The 19,822-nt window shown below is 35.4% G+C and overlaps 1 protein-coding gene and 1 non-coding gene across 3 annotated transcripts; one reads left to right on the plus strand and one right to left on the minus strand.

Moving 5' to 3' along the window:
- The first annotated feature begins 590 nt into the window (after positions 1–590).
- On the plus strand, positions 591–697 carry LOC136228255 (small nucleolar RNA R71). Its single transcript, XR_010688583.1, has one exon. It is a non-coding gene; the product is annotated as a small nucleolar RNA R71 (small nucleolar RNA).
- A 12,425-nt stretch (positions 698–13,122) lies between these two features.
- Positions 13,123–18,738, minus strand: LOC136226645 (cycloartenol-C-24-methyltransferase). Of its 2 annotated transcripts, none has more exons than XM_066015254.1 (14): positions 18,595–18,738; positions 18,294–18,383; positions 16,518–16,584; positions 15,721–15,794; positions 15,556–15,640; positions 15,401–15,456; positions 15,177–15,231; positions 15,011–15,058; positions 14,733–14,816; positions 14,484–14,600; positions 14,325–14,408; positions 13,996–14,121; positions 13,756–13,853; positions 13,123–13,436 (listed from the first exon to the last, which is right to left on the minus strand). In XM_066015254.1, exons 2-14 carry the CDS (start codon positions 18,374–18,376, stop codon positions 13,373–13,375), a joined length of 1,041 nt encoding a protein of 346 aa, XP_065871326.1. In that variant the 5' UTR covers positions 18,377–18,383; positions 18,595–18,738; the 3' UTR covers positions 13,123–13,372. The 2 variants fall into 2 exon arrangements, with proteins under 2 accessions (XP_065871326.1, XP_065871325.1); XM_066015253.1 differs by having other exon boundaries at positions 18,554–18,731.
- Positions 18,739–19,822: the final 1,084 nt, after the last annotated feature.

Consider the following 19,822-nt stretch of genomic DNA (forward strand, 5'->3'; position numbering starts at 1 on the left):
GTCACTGATACTGTTGGTTAGATGAGCTGTCTTATTGCGATGGATAGGATGTTCGTGGATTTTCTTGTCTGTAAGGTTGCTGCATAGCTGGTTGTCTCTGATTATCCTGCCAGGAAAAATTTGGATGGCTTCTCCACCCAGAGTTATATATATTCAAATAAGGATTCGGTGGTTGGCGAGCGATGAAATCACATTGTTCTTGCATTGATGCACCTGGTTTGGTTCCTGGACAATCTATTGGTCGATAGGGTCCACTGCAAAAATCACAACCATCGGGTGATAGTATCTCCATAGGGGCAGAGAGCTGCGTGTTGACCGCTGAGACTATCATCTTTCCCATTGTTTTAACCAACTGTTCTATATGTGAGGATAGTTTGGTTATTGCCTCGTTGTTTGCGTTATTCGTGACTCTCTTTCCATCACCTCTCACCGAGTGCCAATTATAGCTGGTATTGACCACTCTTTCAATTAGCTCATACAATGCTTGAGGTTCCAGTTCCTCCGGATTTCCATTGGCAACAGATTCAATTTGTATCTTGTACTCATTAGTTACTCCATTATAGAAGTTATGAACTTTCATCCACATAGGTATGCCATGATTTGGTACTCTCCTCAACAGTTCTCTGTATCTATCCCATGCTTCAGATAAGGATTCATCCTCTTCTTGAAAAAAATGTGAAACCTCATTTCTCAACTTGATTGCTTGTCTGGGAGGAAAATATTTCATCAGGAACAGGGTAGCCATTTCCTCCCAATTCGTGATAGATCCTGGTTGTAGATTCTTCAACCAATTTTTTGCCTTATCCTTCAAGGAAAAGGGAAACAGTTTGAGCATGATTACCTCGTCACTATCATTTCTATGAGTGCGAAATGTGTTACACATTGTGACGAAACCTTGGATATGAGCATTTGGATCTTCGTTTGGATATTCCCCAAACTGCACAGCTGTTTGCAATATCTGAATCATTAAAGCTTTCACTTCAAACATGCGATTGCCTTCATTTGGTATCACAATGCATGACGAATGGCCTTCAGTGGATGGTCTGGAGTAGTCCTTCATCCGCAACCTCTAGTTACCATTATTGGTATTATTGTTTTCAACATGGCCTTCCCCATGGTTCTCTGCATGTTCCGGATTTGGTATTTCGTTTTTGTGATCCATTCTGATGCGTCTAGCTTGTCTGAGTAGTCTTTTCCTTCTTCTGTATGTTCTCTCTATCTCAACATCTACGGGAAGGATAGGAATACCTGCTCTTCGCATACAAAGCTAGAAATCTAAATACAAAAACTGGGCAAACAGGTGGTTATCAGGTAACAAAATAAGCATACAAATTCTTCAAAACTTCTGTTTAAACAATCCTCGGCAACGGCGCCAAAAACTTGGTGTGTTAAATATGCATGCTAGCAAGTGTACTAGTTCGGATGTAGTGTTGGTAAGACCAAGTGTCGTATTCCACAGGGATTGCACTTAGAAAGAAGAACAGTTACCTTAAGTGTTAGATTCAAATGTTGATTGGGTGATTAATATCAAACTTAACATAAACAATAACTAAATAGTAATAAATGTAATGATCTCAAGATGAACAGGCACAGACCTAACCATATGCCTACGAACAACTGTGCCTAACCTTTATCGTTTAGTGAAGTAAATCCATATTCCTGAGTTGGGTCTCTCCCTCATCGGTCACTAAGGTCCGGTGTCCCATTTCCAAAGATTCTAAGTAAGTGATATTAACCAAGTGTCCTTGCGCTAACATACAAACAAGCATTAAGCAACAGGAAGCATTCATAAAGAAACCCCAATACGTGGTAGTTTTTGTGTCTGTCCACTACAACACATGTCGATTAGCTATTTCCGTTACGTCGGAGCACCGTCGTGCCATCTTCGGTAACCATAAAATAGACTTGATCTTAATCTATTCTTTAAGCATACTAATAACACTCAATCATTGATAGAAATACTTCATTAATCAACAAAAGATACTTACAGTCGCCGTTTAAATGGCTGGCTAGGCCTGCAAAAGGAATTACTCACTCATTGTCATGAGTGAATAACTTGTTCTTCCCAAAAACATTCTTCCGACAGTAATATAAAAATAGAGAATAAAAACTGAGGGTGGCGAAAAACGAGGTGCCCTTACAATAAGATTCTTGTCCTATTTATACCCCCTTCCTAACATCAACCCTAATTACAAAGGTAAAGAGTAACAAAAGTAAATACAAGAACAAGTGAACAATCCTCCTACACTTGGCGCAAGATGGAAGCTGTCTTGCTTTCCACGTTTATCTCTCTTTCTTTCTCCTATATTTTGCTCGACCCGCGCGTTTATCCATTTCCTTCCATATGACCCGTTAATGCTGTTGTTTAAGCTGTTCTGTTATACTGAAAGTCTGTTCGTGAGGATTCCTACTTTGAACTGTTATTTCTGCATGTTTCTTCCAGTTCTGGTTGAAAACTAAGACCTTGAAGCTCTTTTCCATGAATGTTCATCCTCTTTTACTTGCTCATTTTACTCGCATCACAAGTCAAAAGGCCCAAAAGGAGAAAAATCCTCCGTGTGCCCCGAAGTACCGTTGTAGACACCGAGTCGGAGGACCTGTGACGAAAACCCATAACAGACGGGTAAAGCGGTTGATTCCAATAATAAAAAAAATAAATAAAAAAAACCACGAAGGGATCCTGAGGGATTGCGTGTCGACGAATAGGCGGCTCGCGGGCATCCAATGAACATGGGGGCGTCGTCCAACGCATGCCGAAGACGTTGGACGCACGCCTAAGGGAGAGCGCCCAGCAGCGTCGGGCGTGCGCCCGACGGCAGTTGGGCGCACGCCCAACAGCCCTAGGCGCACACCCAACGGCGGTTGGGCGAGCGCCCAACCTACGCTGGGCGTCCGCCCAGCGCCTGTTGGGCGCGCGCCCAACCCAAGGTTGGGCGTCGCCCAACTTGATGTTGGGTGCACGCCCAACTTTGGGATCCTTGCCTATAAAAGGTACGGATCCCCATGCATTTGAGGGGAGGGGATTTTTCTAGAGCTTCTCACTCTAAAAAAATATTTTAAAGAGAGAAAGTGGATTTTTTGGGAAAAAACATTTTTTTCCTAGAAAAATTGAAAATTCCTAAAAGTTGAATATTTTACCAAAACGCGAAAAAATACCAAAAAATCATAACTCGTGGAATCAACCGACATCAGCCGTCAATACCGATCTTAAGGTATTATTCGAGGATTAGACTCGTTTTATTTATTTCGTCTATTTATTTTATTTATAGTTTTGTTTCTTTATTTATTTAGTTAGTTAGTTATTTATTTATCACGTTTATTTATTTTTCCGAATTTATTTAATTTCTGTCTCGTATTAAACAAACGTTTGGTTTTGTTTGAAATAAAAAAACCTCGTTTTAAGTCCTAACACGAACCGTGACCCGATTTACGGGTAGTTCGGGACTAAAACGTTGTAAATATAGATTTTAAAAATATTTTCAAATAACGTTTTGAAATAAAACATCGTTTTATGAGTCTCCGTTATAGACTATGACCCGATTTGGGTAGTTCGGAGGCCCAAAATGATAGGATAGATTAGATTTAAAACCTTTTAATAAATCTGGAAACTGTTGGACTCATTCTGTAATTTTCCATTTTTTGTCACTAAAAGTGGTTTACCGACGGAGTTTCCGTCGGTAAAGTTGCTGGAATTTTAAAAAATGCCTTTTTAACCCTTTTTTCTTAACTTTTTGACATTTGGTCCTTTATATATATATGTATAATTATGTAATATGTTTATTAAAAATTATTTTTGAGGTATATAACTAGTAATTACGTATTATGATTTACTTATTTTATATGTTTGGGCATAATTTACATTAATTTGGTTTTGTAAAGCTATTTGTATATATATATATATATATGTTTCCTTTAAAATCATTTAAACTAGATTAATTATTATTTAGAGTGGGTTATTCTCTATATATTTATTATGCAAAGAAAAGCTATTTTGGTTTAAATTTAGTTTTCTTATTCATGAATTTTATTCATTATTTTACATTGCTTTTTCTTAAATTAAAATCAAAGGACATTATAATTAGCATTATCTTTGTTTTCACTTGTATATTATTATTTTTCTTATCTTATTTTCTTTGATCTATAAGTATTATTATTATTTTTACCATAATGTATATTTATATAAATATGTATATTTATTCTCCTTTTGAATTTCCTATATATATATGTTTTAAAAGTATTTGGGTTGGGTGAATTTGGGTTTAATTTGTTAGTTGTTGTAATTATGTTCAAATGGAGGTTAATTGAGTGAAAAAGGGAAAATAAACCACCAAAAGAGAATTCAATTCGCTTATTTAAACTAAAGGTTTCTAGAGGTTCCTAATGTAAATAAAAGGTTTTTAGTTCTTTATCATTTTCAAACGACTTCCCAAAATATCACGTTTTAAAACCTTGATCCGTTCCAACGACGGAGTAAACGAACCTTGTAATTAAAATCGTTCTTTATTTGTAAATAATAGAGTTTTGAATCGTCTTCCTAATTAAACGGTTTTGTACAAAAATAAATGGACTTGTATGCTTAATCACGTTTTTGAGTTAAAACTTCTTATTTCACGTTTTCAAACACTCGAATAGTTCCAACGGCGATTCGAGTGAAAATCATGTAAATCCACGGGGTTTTGAAATGTGTCTAATCGTTCCAATGGCGATTAAGGTACAAACCATGTAAATAAACTTTCTTTTCGGGGAGTGAATTAGTTTAGATTGAATGTATGGCTTAAGACACAATTCACGTTGTAAATAAACGAATTCTTCCTTCTATCTCCCTCTTTCTTCCATATACTCTAAATTCATGTAAATGGGTGATTTTTTACTAATATGGCTTTCAATAATATATGCTCAAAACGGTTTTCAAAACGAGAAAGAAGCTAGCCTTCTCGGCTCGTACCTAAGTTTCCCGAACCCTCACCGGTCTCCCGCAAGGGATCGGTGTTCATTTCCCATTCGTGGGTGGCGACTCTTCCATACTCCGAGCTCCGGCCCTACCGAGCAGCTTGATTCTGTGATTGGTTGCTTTCGATGCCAATCATAGCATCTGTCGTCAACGGTGTCCACCCCCCGGGTCTTCCGGGCGAGGCCGCGGCACCTACAACCGTAATCATCAATGGATAAATCATGTGATCGCTCCGAGGGTAAAGACTCTTCGAAGACATGGTATCTCTCTTCTGACACCTGGTGTCGCTCCTCTAAGGCCTGATATCTCTCCTTGGCCTCATGATTCGACACCCAATGTCGCTCCTCTAAGTCATGATATCTCTAATCGGCCTCGTGATCTAACACTCGATGCCGCATCTCTAAGGCCCGATATCTTTCCTCGGCCTCGCGATGGTGATGCCCAAAATAAGCAGTAGTCTCTCCCTGAAAAAACTCCCGCTGGAGCTCCATATCCCTCTGGAAATAAGCTCATTCATGCACCCGCTCCTGGTCCCATGTCTGGCTACCGTGCTGTAAAAGGAAACGAAGAAATTCGGAAAAGCAGGCATACACATGGAATGAGTAAAATAATCACATGAAGAAAGCAAATTAGAGTTCATATGCACAAATATTACATAGATATGCATTTCACTACACAAAAAATAAATGTACGGGTACTTACATAGAGATCTGAGTGGCATACGTTGAGCATGTCCCAAAAGCTATCTCCTAGGCCCACCGCATCAAAATAATGATCCTGCGAAACGAGAGTGGACTAAAAGGGGTCAAGGTACATGTCAGAATTTGGGGTAGAGTAAGCTATCCGAGTCTCGAGACTCTTCGCGTCTCCCTCACTACGAACGAAACATGAGTATCGCCTATCTAATGCTCGAGAAGGCATCCCGACTAGGGGAGCTGGGGGTACGGCAGCTCTAGAGGATTCACCTTGATACAACGGAGGACGGGTCTCACAAGGCATATCCCAGCTGGAGGTGGGGAAGTCGACCGGGGGTCCACCCTCATAAAGTGGGGTGTCCTCCCTAAAGATAGTGCATAATTTCATACATCAAAGAAATCAGCGCAAATACATTATAGAAAGAAAAGTAGGAAAGCAGGGACCTACCGCGATCTCGAACTCATCTAGAGGATCATAAAACAATTCATTTACAATTAGTTTATATCCTAAAACAATTGTCAATAAGACATAAAACACCAACACACACTATGTATGTAGTGCATCGTGTCCTACTTTTACCTTAAACGTGATTTACTTACAGCCCCTATTTGCAAGCAGATGTTAAATTAGGGCGAGGTGGACTATTCTAGTTAACATGGCACTTAGCTAAACGAAATCCTGTAGAATAAGGCCTTGTTTGATAAACCACTTAATTGTTTAAATTAAAATGTTAAGCACTTATTTAATTTAAGTGCGTTTGATAACAAGTGTTTTTCCACCACTTAAATTAGTTAATTAAGTTAAAAACCACTTATTTTGATAAGTCAAAATATTTAACTTATCATTTTAAGTTAAACATTATCAACTAATATTTTTTAAAAAATTAAATCATTCAATATTTTCAGCACTTATAATATTCAGCACTTAAAATTTGGTACTTATTTTTTTCAGCACTTAATTTTCAGTTTTATCAAACAGCACCTAAGTAACGAATAGGGGGGCTTCTTTCGCTATCTTTAGTAAGCTTGTCAGTAAGCTTTCTTTCCCCATCTCTTATGTAGATACTACATTGATTCATAGCCATAGGTGACATAACATGTATGTCGTCAGGTCTCGTAATGCATTGTATTCTTTTCAATGCACTGTTATATCATTCGTGTCTCGAACATGAGTTGACCTTTGACACATAGCATGTATGGCGTCAACGCATCTTTCATTTATATCTCGAATCACATCATAAAAAAATATACTTATTATAAAGTATAGTTTCACTTCATGCTTGTATGAACACTTTATGGCTGCTTAAATAAACTTGGGATTTCTTTTATTTAGCTTAATTAGTTCTGATAAAAAGTTTAATTCCTTTATATAGTTAAACATAATATATCTCATATAACAAATGATAACAAACTATTCATTTACAAATAGTTTATATCCTACAACAATTGTCTATATGACATAAAACCCCAACAATTACTTTCCATGGCTTCAACTGCCCCATCTACATTCAGATTTTTAATCTGGATGGCCACTCTCTGAAAACGTTCCACCCACTTCCCTAAGGATTCACTGGGCTCTTGTACCAGGTAAGTTAGATCTTGCATTGTTTTGATTTCGGGAATGGAAGTGATGAAGTGATTCGCAAACTCCTTAGATATCTGCTTAAAAGACCCGATGAACCCAGGTGGAATTTGATCATACTAGTAAGCATCTGAATCTCTTAATGTTGTTGAAAACAAACAACACATAAGAGCATTTATTGTTGTAGTGGTCTGAAGTGCCCGAAGAAAGTTCTTCACACTGAGAGTTGGATCTGTCATGTCATTCTAATCTTTAAGAAGGAGATATTTGAAACCTCTTGGCATTGGCTGATTTATTATCTCTGCACTCAAAGGAGCATCTACATCTGTAGTTTCGGGCATTATGGACTCTAACCCCTCATCTTTCATAACATGTCGAAGTTCACTTTTGATGAGGTTATAAACCTCTTCCTTCAAAGAGTGCTCCTCTTCCTTCGGCTTCATCTACTGTCTTCGGTTTCGATAGTCTAGGGATCTAGAAACCTCCAATCTCTTCTTATATGATTCATAGCGATGAATCAAGGACTCGGTGGAATCATGACGAATGCCTATACGCCACTTTAGGGATCTAGACCCTTCGGGCTTTAGAGCCTATTTGACAGGTGAAGGTGAATGGTGGCATCATCGGTATGGAGGGCTTGCAGGCTTCTCCTTTGATCTCCCCCTAAACACCTCTTGTTGGGATTCTTTAGAGAAACCTCAGTTTTAGGACATGTTTGAGCTACATGATGTCTGGTAGAACATGCAACTGATCCTTTCCTTTCTCCATATGCCAGCATCTTTCGCTTCCTTCAACTCTAAATGCATTAGCTCCATTTGTGAAGCATGCTCAAACCTAAAGATGTTCATAGACTCTTGAACAAACATGGTGTTGTAAATCAATTGTTTTATTAAACCATCCATAACATAGTGTTGTTCAAGATCTAATGACCCTAAGCAGGTGTTAGTTCTTTGATCCAAATATGGAGTGACAAAATACGGTATTATTGGCTGATTACTAGAATCCACCAAGCCATGATTAGGTGCGACTGATGTACATGGTATATCTCCAGCTTGATGGCTAGGCTGAATCACGGGATGAACCACATGATGAACAACTAAATTGTGAACATGAACCATTATAATGAAATCGTCCATATTCACCACACCAAATGATGTCCTCTGAATTGAATGTAATCTTCCAATTCCTTCTGATGACCTAAAACAGCAATACACAGTCAATGAGGGGCCGGAATTCAGTCAATTCTCTTCGATGCTTAAGTCAGAGATGTAGTGAGAAGTACATATGAACTAGAAAGCAATGGTTAGAAAACTGAATATTAAGAATGATGTAACTTTGGCTCTAAAATCAAGCTATTTATAGATGATTTAGTACATTTACATATGGCAGTCCTTTATTGGCTTCAGACCTTTTGGTTAATTTCATCCTAGGAGTGTGTCGTTGAGGTCCGGGACAACCATTGGTCCATATTTCCTCTTAGACAACCATTGGTCCATATACATGAGCCTTTGCAGTCTTCTTTTGGTATGGGCTTTTTGGTTTAGGCCCATATCTTGAATTCGGTTGTCGGGCCTTTAAATATGCATTCGAGTCCATTTATTTGATGTTATATCACTAGACATAATACTTGTTAAGTCAGTTGTGAATATAGGTATATATGACTTGATCGATCCGCCCGAGAAAACTACGTGGTGGTTGTGTCATAATTTTTCTTAAGTAGGTCTGTAATATCAATGTGGAATTTGGTTCACTTTGACATACGCCTAATAGGTCTATAACAGGATGCCAAATACGGGTATGATTGGGTGAACACATTAGCATTGATAGTGAAGTGATAGAATTACCACTAATGTAACAGTGAGATGATATCACAATCCTTTTGATAAGTGAGACTGATAAGTGTATGGTCATACCCTAATAAGTAGTTTACTTGTCTGATTCATTAATCTATTTGATATCAAGAAATATCATAAACATCATAGAGGATGATAGTCACCATGCATATTAATTTTTTTAGAGAAAAAAGCAAGTAAATTAGGAGTGACAATTGCTCCTTCTCCAAAAATATCAGCATTCCTCCACTGCCAAAGCTGGTGACAAACAACCGCAAAGAGGATAGCACCATGCTCCAGCTCAGGCAATAACAAACCCCTAACTCCATCTATAAACCAATCACGATCAGAATAGGCCAAGAAATTAGGAAGCAGATGGGTCGGAAGAATTTCCCTCCACACATTTTCACTCTTTCCACAATCTCTAAGAACATGGCAGATAGTTTCTGCCTGAGCTCTGCATCTGCTACAAGTATCAGCCTCCACTAAATGGCGTCTTTTCCTTTCCACATTCGTAAGCAACCTATCTTTAGCACCAAGCCACAGGAAACTCCTTATGCGATAGGGAACTTTCAAGGCCCAAATGTTTTTCCAAGCGAATGAAGGAGGATGATCTAAATTGAGATAGAACGCCTCGAACGCAGATTTGCAAGAGTAAGCCCCGTTGTTTGTAAGGGACCAACAGTGATTATCTCCATTTTCCTCTTTACTACTAACTTTAACTCCCTGAATCTTCAGGAGCGTTTCCAGATTAAGGAAAGCCTCAAATCTCGACCAAATCTAATCCCCCTCTGAGTCCACCACATCGGAAATGCTCCAATTCCGAATCTCTAGAGGCGGCGGAGAATTACACACCTCTAATAAAGGCTTCTTCCCCAGCCAGGTGTCATTCCAAAAACTAATTGATCTACCATTGCCCACCGACCAACCAATCCCAGAGCAAAACTCAGAGAACACGACATTCACCCCTTTCCAAAGGAAGGGACAATTAAGCACTCTCTCTTTAGGGCCCCCAAAAATCTTATCCTTTTTGTATTTACCACACAATTAGTGTGATTTATTTTATTAGGATAATTAAATTTAATCTAATTGTAATTAATTGCATAGAATAAATACTTTTGGTATTTATTTATGTAGTTAGATTAGGATTGGATTGAACTTGTAACTAACCAATTAACCCTAATACAATTAGGAATCTAAATACACTATAAATAGACAAATTAAAAGCTTATAACCCTAACTTCTATCACTTAGAATTTCGAACCCCCCCTCCTCTGTTTCATACAGTAGAATTCGGCCAGAGTGATTTATCTCTCCGTTTTGATTTCGTTCCGTTCTTCGTCTAGCACCGATTCCAGCTCGATAGTTGTTCGTGCACTTGACTTTAGAGATCGACTATTTTGTGGATTCTTCAGCAATCTCTAGAAGAGACATAACGGTTAAGTTTTATTCCTTAATGGATTAAAACAGGTTTTTTCAATCAATGTTTAACGGACAAAGATCAAATTCAAAGGATTCTAAATAAATTCTAACTGCAATTCCGCTGCGCAAGAATTGATTAACTAGCTAGAATCCTTAACAAAATCCACAGAACATGCCCAATGCTTCATGACACAATAAGGAATAATCCCTTCTCGTTTTCTCTATAGTGACAATTTAGGCTTACCAGAGTTTATGTCTTGACACGTTACTCCCGTACAATTTCTTACATTTTCTTTAGGTTATTGACGATTTGGGACGTTGTTTTGGTGCTATTTTTCTCTATCGTGTAAACGACTGAACAGTTGATTTGTTGATTTTAGGATTTTATGTGATAGAAAGAAATAATAGTAAAATTGGTATGCATTCTACTGTTCTTTTAAGTCTTTCTTTTATTTAGTTCATTTTTTAATTTATGTGGCTGTAAAATTAATATGGATAGATTTGAGTAGAAATTTTTCTTTTCCTATAATAATTTCAGGTAAATTCTTTAGTTACATCTTGCATTAAAATCTCTATTTTTTAAATAAATTAATTGATTGCATATATAGCTTAAGATAAGATCCGCAAACAAGCTCATGCAAATGCTTTTTGTACAGGCTAGAAAAGAATTCAACCTTCAATTGTTCAGATATAAATCTTAGCAAAGGGTATTAATTGAACTAAATGAATTTTAAGAGAAGAGAAGAGAGAAAGAAAAAGGAAGGGTAAAATACATAGAGAAATAAAAGTTAATAGGTTAAAGATGAGTTAAAGGTAAAAAAAAAAATGTGGATCAACAAATAATGGTGAGCATAGAAGTAACAAAATGTAAAATTTAATAAATTTTATGTTACATTGGCCTACCAAGAAAATGGATAACATCAGTGCCCATGGATGTAATTTATCCCATTATTGTTAAACTCTACCAACTGCAATGGTTCTCGGCTCAAAGAAAGCAATTTCAATTAAATTTTAAATATGATTTTAGGGGGCGTTTGGTTCACAAGGAGTAAGGGAAAAAGAATCAAGAAAGGGAAACTAAAAGAAAGGAAAGGAATGAGCATTCATACCCCTATGTGTTTGGATATGTTTAGGAAAGGGAATGCAATTCCACCCTATTCCTTTGTGAATGTTTGGTTCAAATAGGGAATCAAAACTATTTTTTTTTAATTTCATATATAATAAAAAAAAAATTCAACTCTTTTACTATAGTTTTCATAAAACGTGAAATAACTTCATATATAATCCCAAACAATCCAAAACGTCACTCACTTGCTACCCTTATTGATAATAATATAAAGTTCATAAAAGTTAAAATTAATCAAAGAAAATGCATAAATATTATATTTAAAAAGAAAATAATTATTTTAAAATAATTAAAAATAAATATTAAAACTGAATAATATGATAAAAGAAAAAAATTTGGTCAAAATTATTTTTCAGGGTAAAAAGGTAAAAATAAATAATTATAAGGATCAAAAGTGAAATTAATCTAGTGATAAAAAAATATAAATAAAAAAAATATAAGGATTAAACAAAAATAAAAAAAAAGTAAAATTTAGTCAAAAAATATTTTTTGAGTAAAAAAATTAAAAATATATAACAAAAATGAAATTAATCCAAAGATAAAGAAATGTAAAAATAAAAAAATATAGAGACCAAAATAAAAATAAAAAATAAAATATGGAGTAAAGTAGAATTTTATAAGGAGTGTAGGTTAGAAAGAGAGTGAAAAGGGAATAGAAAACCTTTGGGGAAAGTGAGGAATGGGTTAGAGATGTTAGGGGTAAACCCAAAACTAAAAAAAGGTAAATGGAATCATTTAATTAGCAAAACAAACACCAACAAAGGGAATGAAGCCTCCCCTTCCCCTTACCCTTTTCTGAAACCCCAAACCAAACGCCCCCTTAATTTATCACTAGCTTTTATTTTACCATTATAGAATTGTTTTCTAAAATACATTTTTATGTGGTTTAATTAATATTACAAATTTATATTCCCACTCATGATAAATTCAATAAAAATGAATCAGAATTTAAGAGTAATTATCTATTTCAAACCCAAACTAAATTACTTATCATTTTGCGCTTTCTATTGTTAAAATAATAAATTAAATTTTATTCAACTATCATAAATATTAAATTTACTGTGTATTTCAAGAGTATGAAAACTTAATTATAAAATAAAAATCTAAAGTAATTATTGTTTTCTATGTAATTATAATGCATCCGTGCATTTCAGGGGTTCAACACTAGCATGACTCAAACATGAAAAGTAGTGTCACATTGCAGAATTTCAGACTTCTCGCTAAAAGAATAGCCGTTAGGCCCTAACATTGCAGTGACACTGCGGTCATACTTCATCTCTCCCAACAACTATGGTAGGGTCATTTTTACCCTTGACCGAATTGTATATTGTCGTTAGCATTAGCAAGGAATATTCCAAAACATCCAGTGCATGAAGAAATACATAGTGAATGAAAGATACCGTCAAATGTTAAAAACAAAGAGGGAGAATATGCAAATTTGCCATTCTTTGATTGGCTGATGTGGATCTGAAATCACCAACATGTCTAGACACATGGAAACACATGACTCAAGAGACAAGAACAAGAAATTATATATATAAAATATCAGATGAATGGGAACGTACAGGAAAATAGGGACAAAACTAAGGGGAAATTACAGTTCACAAGATTACATTAAGCAATCACCAAGCCATATAGCAAATGGTAAGATGTAGAAACCAATTCCAGAAATTTAATACATACCAACTCAAAAAACATAAAGCATAAAACTACCTACCATTCTCATAGAATCCTGATGGTAAAGGAAGATCTAATAGTTCAACTTTACTGGCTTTCTGTGTGGGGTTTCTGAGCCAGGAAGAAAAACATTGGTGTGAAAATCTCCTTCCTGTTAGATATTAACAAAACGGTCATTGGTCAAAAGTATTCATTACCTAATTTTTACTGTAATAAAAAAATGGAGCAGACTTATTGAGCATTATGCAAGACATTCAATTTTTTTATATATGCATGCAAACAGAAGTAAATCCTAGAAGTGATCCAAATTATTGGCACCCTTGCGTTGCTAGCACATGTTTTGAGCTGCCAAATACCGAGTTGACGGACAAGAATAAGACTGAATATGAGATGAGAATGAGAACTCCAACGAAACATACATTGAATGAACTGTGAATATAATAAGCAAATATGATGGAAGGAAAACTAACCTTCCACCTTCAACTAATCCCTCTGCAGCCTTCTCAAGAAAATCTTGAACCCTTTGACTTCCCTGTGGAGCAAGTCCAACATATTCTAGCACCTTGACCTGTGAGGAAAAGAATCAAAATTACAGTTATTCAGATTAGGGAAATGGGTAGCAATTACATTTTATAAATCCTCTATTATATAAAGGAAAAATTATTAAGAAAAAAAAGTGTATACAAGAACAAGGCAGATTCAAGTGTTACCATGTTTTTAGTGAAAAATCTTCCAACAGCTGTTAACCGGAAACTACTCAGGGAAAAGTGACTTTTATCCAAGGGCAAGTACCATGGGACAGGTGAACTTGCTGCAAGATCTTTTGACCACGTGACCTTCACAGAAGAACAAGAATAAACTATCATTAGCTGTGGATAAATATTTGAATCTTAACTGAAAGGTTTCTGATTGTGCATATTGTGAGTTCTGGGAGAATCAGAAGCACACAGCTAAAGTTAGGAGGCTTTGCTATTAATTGCTATCTGAAGAATGAAATATAATTTAATAAGAGAAAAGAGAGACTACATTTGTAACTCACCTTGAAACCAGCTTTCTTAAGTGCTTCAATGCATTGCCCAGTTACCCTGATGTCTGGAAGGCCATCGCCAATCTCAATTTCTGCCTGTATCAGTGGAGAATTTAATTACATTTACAAATCATTTACAACAAACTTGCAAGGACAGTAAGATATCAAAACCTTAATTCTTTGATGTTCTTGGTTATTGGGATCATAAGAATCAGTCATGCACCACTCATATGCAGCAAAATATTGTCCAGGTTTTAGTACTCTGAAAATCTCACTGTAGCATCCATACTGTTCAGAGATCAAGTTTAATTTACAAAGATATACTGTCAGCATCACAAATTTACATATCCATCAAGAAAAAACTTGAAGAAATAGTTTATTAGTATACTTGAGTTGTAAGAAAGTTTTCATTAGACATACTGCATCTGGTGCATGGCATGTAGCTTCAATTGCATACACTGCATCATAACTATTATCAGGAAATGGCATTTTCATGAAGTCTGCCTGCACAATCAAGAAACATAAACAATCGTTACCTGTAAGAGTATTTCCTCATGTTCTTCTAAATTTCCTTCCACATACCAGATCGGTGAGAATATAATAAACAGAGAATACTAAAAAAGAAAAAATTAAGCTAAAAAATGCTTAAAACGCAAATGATTCAGAAGAATATTGACATGATTAAGAATAAAACTAACCTTCACAAAATCACAGGTCTTGTCCACTCCTACAATGTGATTCAGTTCCTGAGAAGCAACAGAAGCAGCAAGGTTCAACACCACTTCAAAAATGGATACTGAAGTCATCGCGACAAGTTCGAAGTTCTAATATTAAGCATAGAGATGGAAAAAGATACACATGTACCTTTCCTCTTTGTATCTGATATTCATTGTTGTTCAGCCCTGTAATAGAAGTTAAACTGCAGGACATGGCATTAGAAATCAATGATGCTGTAACACCTCTCGTTAAATGCAAGTTCTATAATGCACCTAATCTACTAAGAATAAAGTTCATTTCTGTGTTAGCATCGCATAGTTTGTGCTCTAAATTTTGTACCATAATAAGAGAAGGAAAGTGTTTGAACCAACCTGAATCGAGAAATTTCTCTTAGTGGTCCACCAATTCCACAACCTACATCCAACACCTGTATATAAAAGAAAGGTCAAGTCAACATATTAACTGATTGAATGGAGAATGACATCTTGATTGTCAGTTCCTCCGTGTTTCAAAAGGATATCCAAACCTTCTGTTCAGGTTTCAGGCCGAGCTGTAGAGCAAGAAAGTGTTGATGCCGCTTGATGCTTTCTCGAAGAGACTCCCCCTTAAACCTAAAAAATTATGCTTTTATTAGCTTGATTAACTATGCTGCATTACTTGACATGTAATGTACAAGACAATTAAAGAGTACCTATGTGCAAAATGGAAAGATTCACCCCAGCCGAACTCATAGAAGCTAGTAGCAAGGTCATAGTATTTGTTCACCTAAAATCCAAGTAATACGATAATTATTTGACAGATTATCATTGTTTAAATAGTCATTTAAGGTATCACCAAAATCAGAGGTATTATGACCCAAAAATTCCAAAATTATAGATATTTGCTTATGAGAAAACCTCTCAGTGTAGCAGATTTAACATTCCTTGAGAAATGAATACAAATTTACAAACCAGTCAAAACTGCAATAAAATAAATAAAACATCATGATTATGCAACAAAAATACAAATGACCATTACATATTCTTTCACAAAACATTATGATTCTTGTTTAAAAAAAATTATTTGTGCATCTGTTGCTACAAACTATAGCATGAATTTGTTTCTGCAGAGAAGTACACCCTATGAAGTGGCTTTGCTAGCACTGCAACATGATTATGCAGTAAAGGTATGCTATTGACAAATAAAATATTTAGTAAAAAAAAAAAAGTTGCATGCTCATGCATATTTGACTTCCATTTAATATGCTAGCATCGAGAGGACATCAAACATGGATAAATTAGAAGTTCAAACAGCATCATGATAAATATTTGACGACGACAACAACAACAACAAAGCCTTAGTCCCGAAATGATAGATATTTGACAAAAAGAAAAAAAAAAGATATGAAGACAGCTAGAAGAGAAAAGAAAACATCCATGTTCACAGATAAATATATACAGAGGTCAGTTTAGAGAAGGACGATTTGTAGCTAGATAGATCTTCTCCTACCATGTCAGCATAATTGGCTTTTCTCTCGTCCTCAGCACCTCCATAATAGATGTGATACTTTTCATATCTGAATCATCAAGCAAATTCTTTTAAACAAATTCAATAAGTTTCGAGAAGATTAAGAAAATCAAATATCACAATGGCTGCAGTAAAGCATCTGGAAGTTCTACCATAAAATTAATTCAGACACTATCACTAATGCAGAAAAGAACATCATTGATATCATCTGATCAAGAATATTCATGAAATTGCAACATAATTTGCCAAAATCAAGTTATGCACAATCTTTTAACAGAACCATCAGTTCGCTTTCATTTTCAATTTTTACGTCATTCTGTTGACAGCTCAATGATAGTTAGAGTACATAAATTTACCAGAAGTCATCAAAGCGCAGTTTAAAACTATGAAGTTTTTATTCTATAAAAAAAATATAAAATATAAAAAATTTTGCTTTACAAAAATGCATTTGTTGCTCCAAGATAAAATGAAAAAATTGGAGAAGGAAGAAATGCCTCAAATTTTCTTTAGTTTCTTTTTCAGAATTGATGTTTGAAAAGTCCAACCAATCTCTACAGAAGGTTCCAGTTACAGACAGCACTCGTATTTTAAACTTCTTGATTCTTGGTGAAATGCTGTAACTAATCCAGGACCAGGAATATATTATGCTACCTTTTAAATGGATTATCTCTCTTTTTTTCTGGTCTTCCTTGCATGAACATAAAATATTTTTGGAGGCAAGCAGACATAATACGATTGTTGTGTGTAGAAAATTGAATGTTAAATAGTAGTAGCATTCAACAAGATAAATGTTTAAAGAAGATTCTTTTTATTATTAACATTTTAAATTGTTTCTTTGAACAAATTTAAGGCGCCGGTTCTATTCTCCTTTTCAAATTTCAATATTATGACAGTATTAGACTATGTATTTAGTTATCATTTATTTATCTGTATCATTCTGTTATTTCAATGCTGTTGCGCCGTCACACCACTCCTCATCCCGACCCGCGCAATATCGCGGCTCCTCCTCTTACCGCGGCGGCAGACACGGTGGCCGTTCCTATCGCGGCAGAGGCGGTCGACACCACTACCGGTCGTCTCAGCCACCATATTGTGATGATTCGCTATTCAAGTGAAAGAGACTTTGGCTTGCTATCTTATATGCAATGAATATTCGAATGCCTATAGCAATAGTTCTGCAACTTCAACCAATCAGCAATTAATTTAATTGTAGAAGTCTTAAATGCTACAATAGCTGGACTGCAAACCCACTTCTAATCCCTTCAACATTATTGATATTTACTGCTGTCCATAGCATGAAAATATAACTCTCCTATAATGTCGAGCAGACTAGGGACCACATTATATTATTGATTCATATCAAGGTATTTATTTTTTCCAACATACGCACCTGAAATCTAAAGCAAAAAATAAAGCGGACAAATCAAAAGCTTAATCAATCAGCTTTTTGCTATAAATGTTGAAAAAGACACATCGCAGCTTCTAATCGTCCAAAATGAAAATAAAACCAATGGATGTTTATATTTAAATCTAGACAGCGCCAGAAATGCGGGAAACAACAGTCAAACACCTAGAGAGCCATTTAAAACATTAGTATTTATATACTAAAGAAACAGAGAGAGATCAAAACCAGCAAAGGCAATCTAACATAGGGAAGGGTGAACATTTACAGAGAAAAATATGCGATACAGTTAACTGGTGTACTATGAAGTAAAAATGACGGCAACTTAATGTGCAACTGTAGGAGAGAGAAATTACTGTTCGACGGCGGAGAGAACATCAGTTTTATCGATCTTTCCGCCGAGACCAGAAGCGAGATCCAATGCGCCAGCTTTCGACATCCCGAGACTGAAAAATACCACCGAGTAATTAACCACAAGATCCAAAAAAAAAAAAATACATATATGAAAAAGAATATCAAAGCGAGAGCATTTTAAATCTAGTTCAGAAATTAAGTGGAAACAGTGTGAAAACTTGAATGCAGAATAGAATTTTGATTGAGTGGAAAAAATGTTTACATTGAAGAGAATCCTGAGAGAAAGGAAAAAGGAGATCACACCCTTTGTTCTTGAATCCTCTCTAGAGGCGACGATGGAAAGACAGAATTTAAAGTGACGGCCAAAACGGGAAAAGTGTGAGTTTATATTTTGAGTGGAGACAACAAGGAGAGCAACTGTGAGGAAAGAAAGAATAGGACCACATGCCATTTCTGCTAAGTTGGCTTTACCATTAAACAACTAAATATCTTCAAAAGTAAATAATAATAATAATAATAATAATAATAATAATAATAATTATTATTATTATTATTATTATTATTATTATTATTATTATTATTATTATTATTGATGTTGTTGTTATTATTAATAACCATAACAATAATATAAAAAAGGCAAAATTTATGGTAACCCCTCATCATTTGCATTTTGGTAAATTAAAACTTTTTATTTTAATATATTGTAGCCTTATTCATTTATTTGTATCATATTAAACAACTGTTTGACAATTATGATATGTTTGGATGGATGTTTTTCAATGTTAAATAATGGAAGGTTAATAGTCTAATTATGTGATGTGGTTGAATTCTAAGAGTTAATGTGTCAACCTGCAACTACATAGAAGTAAGATCAAAGGGAGGTTGTTGTATACTGCACCGCTTTGATGCTTAAGTCAATTCATGGAAAGGACCGGAGGATGAATCATAATCCGTAAACAAAGATGTAAATGTGATATTGTGCAAAACGAATTGTACATGTGGCATAATCACAACCTTCAGAATAAGCGTCACATGTAATAAATAGGACCTTTAGATCATTAAAGAAGATTCTATTGAAACTTTTTTCTTATAAGGGAAATCCTCATACCGTTACAGTCCCACATTACAAAGGACTTCTACTAGGATTGTGTTCCTGACAGGAGAAGGAATTCTAATGTCTAAAGAACTTCTAGTGAACGTAGGATTTGGTCTGAACCTTATATATAGACATGTATAACCACATCTTACGGCATGTTAACTGTTATCTCACAACTAGTCCATACTCTTCAACCATTCTTAAGCATCTATTAACTTAGGCATCAGAGCGGGTTCGTCAGACTCTGACCCATCTCTAACCTTGGTTATATGTTAGAGGTTCGATCAAGGAAGATTCAGCAAGAATTTCGAACTCCATGTCCCAAGTTCAGATGTTCGATTATCATTGGTGCAGTGAGGGTGGACTGTAAAACAAATATTTATCATATCATCTAGAGATGGCCAAATCCAGTCGGAGGTCCATCGGAATAATGGA

Source organism: Euphorbia lathyris, chromosome 4 (assembly GCF_963576675.1).
Source record: "Euphorbia lathyris chromosome 4, ddEupLath1.1, whole genome shotgun sequence".
Taxonomy (NCBI): domain Eukaryota; kingdom Viridiplantae; phylum Streptophyta; class Magnoliopsida; order Malpighiales; family Euphorbiaceae; genus Euphorbia; species Euphorbia lathyris.

What these genes read in the sequence shown, in the direction of transcription:
- LOC136226645 (XM_066015254.1), bottom strand. Translation starts at nt 18,376, where the DNA reads ATGTCGAAAGCTGGCGCATTGGATCTCGCTTCTGGTCTCGGCGGAAAG. An exon ending in GATTTTTCACTAAAAACATG is followed by an intron (nt 13,854 to 13,995) that starts GTAACACTTGAA and finishes TTTTCCTCACAG; the next exon opens with GTCAAGGTGCTAGAATATGT. An exon ending in GGATTAGTTGAAGGTGGAAG is followed by an intron (nt 13,437 to 13,755) that starts GTTAGTTTTCCT and finishes AATATCTAACAG; the next exon opens with GAAGGAGATTTTCACACCAA.